This window comes from Opisthorchis viverrini, assembly GCF_000715545.1.
Source record: "Opisthorchis viverrini unplaced genomic scaffold opera_v5_23, whole genome shotgun sequence".
NCBI lineage: Eukaryota > Metazoa > Platyhelminthes > Trematoda > Opisthorchiida > Opisthorchiidae > Opisthorchis > Opisthorchis viverrini.
In genome coordinates this window covers 510,992-519,305 of record NW_008751679.1, presented here as the reverse complement: position 1 = coordinate 519,305, position 8,314 = coordinate 510,992, and the positions used below count along the sequence as shown (strand labels likewise).

The following is an 8,314-nucleotide window of genomic DNA, read 5'->3' as shown; positions in this document are numbered from 1 at the left end:
TGAGCTGATTTCACTTCCTTCGCTTTGGTATTCTTCTCTGCTGTGTTACTAGAACCGCGAGTGGTAGAAAGCAATTTCTCGAACTTCCGTATTTGTCTGTCCTTGCATTGTTTACCTTGAGCTGATTTCACTTCCTTCGCTTTGGTATCTAGTAATTCGAATTCAGCAGGCGAGAGTGCGGACTGAAGATCATGGTTGAGACGACATGCGCGGTGGCGGATATCAGTTAAACGTTGGGTGGTTAAATGGATCCTCTGTTTGAGGAATGACTTGGCCGCTGAAGAAGCAATTCGAGCAGAAGCGGGGGGCGCATCTGGTGGCTTAACAACCGGAGATTTGGGAATTATGTTGTGCTTCATGCATCTAATGTTGAAAATGCGATGGTTCTCCCAGTTTGCCTCCAATCTCGCCAACCGAACATATTCACTTGACAGCTTCCGAACACATGGCCCGTAGATGTTTTCAATCAATTGGTTCCCTGACTGCCTTAAAACCCCAATCAACCTACTTACTTACTCACTTGGCCTGACGAAGCTTTTGTGTCAAAAGCGAAACGGTGCCCAGCAATAAATCCACCGATTGTTTACCAAACCCCTCTGAAACGATGACTTCCCAATCGGTCCCAAACATTTTCCAATTGATTGAAAAGCACCGCTGCACCCTTTTTTCACTTGTGCCTTTCAAGTGAACGACAGCCGCCGAATCCGTGCATATGCCTTGCACCCACAAAGTGTAAGGTCATGCAGTCACTGAACACGTCACTTACAACCCAGGGAGAGGCACTTTAGGTTGTATAGCGTTTTACGTGTATTGGAAGTTGTATTAGTTCGTAATGTAGTGTGACAGATGATGTCAATCTGCGAATTTGCAAGGCTCGGCTCGTCTTTGTTGATTCGAGACACCTACGACGCCAAAGCGTCATGTCCGTGAATCTCAAAGGACGTTTGTATCAGGCTGCAGTATGGGATCTTGTTCTATAGCCGAGACGCCCTGAACTGAAACGGTTTCAGGTCTTCAACAACCGTTGTCTCAAAACCATAGTTCATGCAGGTCGGTGTCGTTTAATCCGTTACCGGACAATTAGAAAGCGAGTGTTCTTGTCTTCCATTGATGACAGTTCAGCACCATAAGCTGCGTTGGTTAGTCCATGTATTGTATATACCGAACCACAGTTTGGGGGCGAGATGAATTAGTGGTTAGAGCATGAATTTACTGACCGGAAGGTCCCTGGTTCGAACCCGACTTCTGACTCTTGACTTCCTCTGTCTAGGCTTGGGCAACCTGGCAGTATCCCAGCCTACATTCTTGCTTTGGGTGGCATGGAAGCTAGGAAAAGTGTTACAGTTGAACTATTGTTTTTATTGTTGAACCACCGTTTACAGAAAAGAGTGCTGTTTCTTGTGCCCTATAATGAGTGGCGGAAAAAAAGAGGTGATCAATTTTTAGCATGGTAGAAAGGTTTAAAAGAAATTACAAAAGTCTGGGTGATATCGGTGCGGCACTCCTTCCAGGACCGAGAACGCATGGTTCCCAATGCGTTTCGGAGACAATGCAAGTTATGTCTGCTAATCAATACCATTGATGTTCTTGTTGTCAATTTCCATCCAGACTTCCTGAATAAGTGTCGAGAGTGTCCGTGTGACCTCCGAATTACTCTTGTAGGCTAGGACTAAGTTCATCCGCCGTCCACTTTTATTCTTTTTTTACAATAAGACTTTAAAATGAATTATGTTCGTACGTCAGCGAAGCATCAGTGTTAAACACTGATTTTGTGCTTTCGATGGTGATGGTGATCAGGTTCGTGGAATACCAGGAGGCCTTGGCGTCTACGTACCATCTGAAGCTGGTGACTTGCTTGTAGCTAGATGGGAGCTCTAGAAAGGTCAAAACACTATTTACTAGCGGGTGGAAGAATAACTTTCCGGCATTATCACACAGATGTCTTGGGAGTCACCGAAGAAGAAGCACTTCAGTTTTGTCTGGGACCATTTCCAGACGAACCTGTCTACGTTGTGCTAGCCCCTCACTTCGAAGGACAATGTAGCCGCCGTTGAGGCGCGATTTGGATGCATGAACAATTTGACTCCCGAATATGCCCTAGATACGTCTTGGGAAACTCTTGGCCAACGGAACACCGGTAGGTCGCACAAGCTATAGCAATATACGAGTCGACTGAATAAATCTATAAGTGGACCGTACGAATCTCCTCTAATCCGCAGTGCAAATAAACAGCCGCACCGGATCCTCACCCATAGCAACCTCGAACCGGAGAAAACAGAGGGCTTACCGTCGCTGAGGTCCGAAGTGGGTCAAGTAGTGGAAGACATTTTGAATGAGTGCCATTGCTAGCTCACACGTACTCCTTGGCCTATCACACTCCAGAACCCACAAATAAAAGATAATAATCGTTCAGATGTAACACTTTCAGTGCCTAGCCGCCATGCCACCCAAAGAAAGCACGAAGGCTGGGATACTGCCCGATTGCCTAATCCTGAATATGGGAATTTGAGAGGGAGAAGTCGGGTTTGAACCATGGACCTTCCGGCCAGTAAACCCGCGCTCTAACCACTGAGCCATCAGAACTCGTACAGTCCTTTGGTCGATTGGAGACGAAAGTAAACGCGAAACAGCTGATTCGCCTGCGAATTTAACGAGATTTTGTCACACTTAGACAAACGAAAAACTCCTGAGTCAGATGAGTTCCATCCATTGATGTTGTACTAGCTACCAAGCGTTTTTGTCCCAGTTTTCACCATATTCTCTAACCGATGAGTGAAAGAAGGCATAGTACCGGCGAATTGGAAAGAAGCCGTCATTATTTCGTGACAAGGTCGTGACAAGCACGACTCGACCAGTGTCAGCCTGACTTCAGTGATGCGGAAAATGATGAGGGATGAGTGAATGGGCTTCTTGAGCAGCACATTGTAGGCATCAGCATCTGTAGGCGTCAGACGGGGTGACTTTTCTCCAGAAAATCAATTCCCCGCCATCTTTGATATATTGGATACCAGAATTTCTGGGAGGTCACTACTACAGGGTTAAGGCGAACGGAAAACCTAAACAATTAACGGTGGGCAGTCGCTGGTCTCATCATCATCATCATCGGGGGGCTTAGGCTTAACACAATCATTCCGAGGTGCCTACACCTCCAGACATTCACTCAGACAGTCTGGATAGAAACTGACAACAAGCACAGCACACACATCGGTTGGCAGCCATATCTTGTAATGTCTCCAACCAGGCACAGTGAGCATCACGCGGTCCCCATCCTGGAAGGCGAGTAGCACCGACAGCACCTAAGCGTTTCGTGATCTCCTTCATACTCTGCCAAGTCAAGGGATGGCCACCTCTCTGTTTACGCCACTCTGAATTGGGCATGGAAAACAGCACTCTTCGGCAAACGATGGTTCGGCATACGTAACACATGTCCCAACCAACGCAGCTTCTGGTGCTGGACACGTTCTTCAATGGAAGTACCCGTTACACAACCGAAAACACGCTTTCTAACTGCCTCGTTACGGATTCGCTGACACCAACCCACACGAGCTATGGTTCTGAGACAACGATTGTCGAACACCTGAAGACGTCTCAGGTCCGCTGCTCGAATAGGCCAAGTCTCACAGCCATACAACAAAACAGCCCGTACTGTAGCTTGATACACACGTCCCTTCAGATTCAGGGATAAACCATTCTGACGCCATAGGTGTCTCAAGTTAGCAAACGCGGCCCGAGCCTTGCAGATTCGTGCATTCACCTCATCTGTCACACTGCAATCAGAACTAATACAACTTCCAAGGTACGTAAAACGCTCCACAACTTCCAGTACCTCTCCCTGGATTGTAAGGGGCGTGTTCAGTGACTGCACGTCCACAAGCATGACCTTACACTTTGTGGGTGCAAAATGCATACCAAAGGACGGGATGACTTTGGTCAGTTCATCCAAGAATACTTGCGCCTTCTCCTCCTCTTCGAACATGAGAACGATGTCGTCTGCATATTCCAGATCGACAAGGTTTTCTTCACTGGCTATTTGAACACCAGGGTTTTGGAGACCCTCCAGCGTTCGTCTCATTATTTCATCGATCACAAAGTTAAAAAGGAATGGAGAGAGTGGGCATCCCTGACGGACACCGCTTTGTGTGCGGAAGCTTTTGGAGAGCTCTCCGTACACTCTCACACGTCCGGAAGTCTGAGAATACAAAGAACGTATTATGTTTACAAACTTCCGGGGCATTCCTTGGTGGGCAAGCGTCTCAAGAAGAACAGACCGATCAACCGGGTCGAATGCGCCTCGGAAATCCAGGAATACTATAATCGTGGGTCGCTTATACGTATGGTGTTGTTCTAGCACCTGACGCAGTGTGAAGATTTGGTCAACACAACCCCTACCAGGCCGGAATCCCGCTTGCTGCTCTCGGGTCAGCATCTCACGGGCCACCGTAAGGCGACGAAGCACAATTGACGCCAACAGTCTCGTTACAACCGGGGTCAAGCTGATCCCCCTGTGGTTACCACACTCACTACGCGCCCCTTTTTTGAAAATGGGCACTATCACCGATTCTCCCCAGTTGTCTGGGACAGACTCCTTTTCCCAAATGCAAGCAAACAGATCGGACAAGCGCTGACTGAGGACTTCACCCCCGTCTTTGTACGGTGCGGGTGGAAGGTCATCCGGACCGGGAGCTCGGTGGCGCTTGAGAGAACATATGCAGTCGTAAACCTCCGAGGCCGTAGGTGGTTCCACGTTCACCGTCCAGGGTCTATGGCATCCTTAATGGGTATCACACTGTTCAGGATCCACGTGAGCAACTTACCTCGCAGGCTGGAGCAATAAAACATAATGTCGTAGCTGTGAAGTGCGCGGTAGAGGCCAAACCATCGGCCAACCCAGCCAAATATCAGGGCCTGCACATTAACAAAACATTAAAAAAGCATCGTATTTCGTGCTATGAGTATCGTTACTCCAAGAGATCTCATGACCAAGACGCCGCCAGAGCAGCGTGCAAAGGCTATAGAATTTTTTTGGACGTTGTGACACTCGATCGCACGTGGGATCACGGAGGCTGTGCCGAAACTACTGGCGGAATTTATCCGCCCTGTCATGGAATACGATGCGCTTGCTTATTTCTCGTGTACGGTAGATAAGGGTTTGTATTGGAACGAGTGATCTAATGAAAAGTAACGATCGTTCAGCTGTAAAATCCTTTTAGTGCCTAGCTTCCCTGACACCCGATGGAAACACGAGGACTGATATACTGTCAGGTTGCCGACGCCTATACATAGGCATTCCGGATGCCGGGGTAAGGCTTCGAACCACAGACGTTCCTGTCAGTAAATTCGCGCCTTAGTCACTTAGCTACGAGATCGAACGAGTACAAAGAATCATATCGGAAATGAAACGTCTCAGCCATATTGATGAGTGTCTAGAGTTTGACTTGTTTTTACCTCAAATACCGCTTTACTCGCATAGACCTCACCTCCATATTTGGGATCTAGGGATGCCGAAGATTCCGCTGGCGGCCTCGTCATCTTTGCCTGGTTACAGGGTAAAGACGACTACATGGGGTACAAAAGACGACTACATGAGGTACAAGCTTGAAAAGCCCAGGTTTCAGAGGGCAATATCGGTGTTATGCTCGTCTTTCAGAGCATAACGTCCTGAAAAGTATCCTAGTGGCACCTTTGTCTAAAGCTTTTAGACGCTTGCTTGATGAGTAAATGCGAGACGACTCCAAGCTTGGCGGTGCGAGACGGACCGAGTGGTATGTACCCTGACACCCCATCAATCTGATGAATTAACCATTATCTGGTTTGGTGTAAACGCATGGTGGGGCTTACTTGGACGTCTGAGTCGTCTGAACGCTTCCTCGTGAAGCATGGCTTCAGACTGTTGGCCGACAACGGCCATCCTTGTTTGGTAACGAGCCAATGGCTGGTCGAGACATCTTATTCCAAAGTTGAATACCGCAGGAAACCATGTTACCGTTATAGCCTCTTGGGGTTTGTGAACCCCATTTGAGTTCACCTTATCCATTAGTGTCATAAAATTGTCCCCCTTCTCTCAATCTTTGGTATCGGTATGCAATCCTTATCAGTTTTCGACGCCTGCGATATGCAAATCCTCCCAGACAGTACGGTTGTAGATATTGGGTATGCCGACAATCTAGTTCTACTCGGATGGGAACTCAGAGCTACTGATTCAGCTGTGAAATTTAGCGTTTATCTCACACCCCAAGGTGTCATTGCAACGTTGACTCGTACCCAATCCAAACCTTCTGTTTTCCCTGTTCACCTGGACATCTGCATCAATTTGTGTAAAAATTGCCCTCCGAATATTGGAATCTGAGTGTTTTTGCTAATCTATGAGATATGCGTTGTCTGTCAACTTCTGGGTTTGCAGCCATTCGTGCTGTTATACGGGTCAGAACCTGGCAGCTGCGATCTGGGAACGTTGGAAAGCTTTCGCTTTTGACTTCCGATGTCCTCGAAGCATTTTGCGACATTTCGTTCGGATATTTGACCACAATCATAAGCCACTTCTAAGGGTTCTTCTGGGCGGATCCCGCACCGAAACCGCTTTACCGCTCACCCTTAGGTGCTGCTACGGTCAAGAAGTCTGTCCCGCACGCGATTGACCAGAAGACGGGCTGCTTGCCGGTCCAGCATCAAGGCGAGCTCTAATAAACCAAAAGTGTGGACCCAACAGCTAATCATGCTGCAGTATTCGCCCAATGCCGGTTGACAATGGAGCATCTGGAAGGCGTCGGGATTCCTGAAGTGTTGTCGTCGCATACACTGCGCTGTACGACCATTTTTGACATGGTTTGGGGCGTTAGTACAGATTCACTTTTGGTGTTTTTTGACGAGAATTCTAGCTTGGAAGGTTCAGGTCGGGAACTAAACTGAGGCATACCGTAATTACAGGCATTTAGTTCTGTTCAGTCTATCAACTATAAACCAAGCGCCAAGGGTGTGTTGGCTCCAACTGCTGCATTTTCGGTCACCGGAAATTGGGAGATACTGTAGCGTTGGAGGCGATAGAATAGTGGGCCAATTCGGGGAGCTAGGCATCAAACGCAACACCTTTGGTGCACGAGCACCACTTAGTACGTGGTCAGTCTATGTCTATCAGTATCATTAACGACCGGTGAGTTCATTGCATGTGTGGCCATCCTGAGAGGCGGAAGTTGTCGGCCAAACTGGGTTTACTGGTTAGTCTTACCTTCCTTTCCAGGTCATAGACTGTCCACCTCCCAGTCGTTTTCATTTGGCACAGCTGACCGAAAACAATTCTTCGAGGCAGACGATCCACTGGCGTGCGGAATATATGTCTTAGCCAACGTAACCTGTGAAGTGTGACTAACTCATCCATCGTGGGAGAGGTTCTCCTGCTAAAATCCATCTGGTGCACCTCAGCATTATTGAACCGATGTTCCCACTAGACCGGGTCAATGGTTAAGAGACAGTAACAGCTTTCGTGGTCCTCTCTAAGTAGCAGTCACACTTCTGATTCTTAAACACAGTAAATCGCACCGTCACCCTGGCACCATAGGTGTTGGAGGTTGTCAAAAGCTGTCCTGGTCTTCCCGACTCGAGAAGTAATATCGTCTTCATTTAGCCCACCGCTTCTTATAAAACTACCCAGATAGACGAATTTACCTGCAAGCATGAGGTTTGGATTCGATCCCACCTAGTCTTGTATCAGCACTTTGCAAGTGCGGAGCGCATACCAAACAGTGCGACAGAATTATCTAAGTTATTTAAAATGACTTGTGTCTTTCAAGACTAAACCAAAGACAGCAATATATCCACACGCTCAAAGTCTGAGCGAACACCCCGGGAACATTTCGATCCTCGCCATTTCAGGGGTAGGCATAATCAATTTGAGCAGTGCGTCAGTAACAAGGTTGAACGGAAGTGGTGAGAGAGGGCAACTCTATCCTACACGAGTGGACGTGGTGAACTCTGACCTGATCTAGTTGTGAAGTCGTGCGCGCCCACCGGAAGGGAATAAAACAAGACATATTTCACTCAGTATTGCCTCTGCTAGACAGGGCGTAATAAGGGACCGTGTGATTTCCGGTTTCAGTTACAAAACGGCATGCATTTTGGTCGCAATTCCTCTTTCGCATAGGATTGTTTCAGTAGAGGATAGTTTTTTTTCGAAATACTGATACCTGAGTAAGCGAAGAATAACACAAATGGCGCTCGTGGATCTAATCTATTGCCTTCAGTGGATAGCTCCCTTCCCAAGTCCCCCACTGAACAGTCCACTGACTGTGCTGCATTCATGCACTCATTTATCAGCTCCCGT

The 8,314-nt window shown here is 47.7% G+C and overlaps 1 protein-coding gene across 1 annotated transcript in view; it reads left to right on the top strand.

Moving 5' to 3' along the window:
- The window catches only part of T265_02015 (hypothetical protein), a gene marked incomplete at both ends in the record, with an annotated part of 10,170 nt that extends 6,749 nt beyond the window's left edge, over positions 1-3,421 (top strand). The window contains one exon of the mRNA XM_009166163.1: positions 3,338-3,421. Within this exon, the coding sequence (XP_009164427.1) occupies positions 3,338-3,421 (84 nt within the window). The remainder of the gene's footprint in view (positions 1-3,337) is intronic.
- Between the last annotated feature and the right edge of the window lie 4,893 nt (positions 3,422-8,314).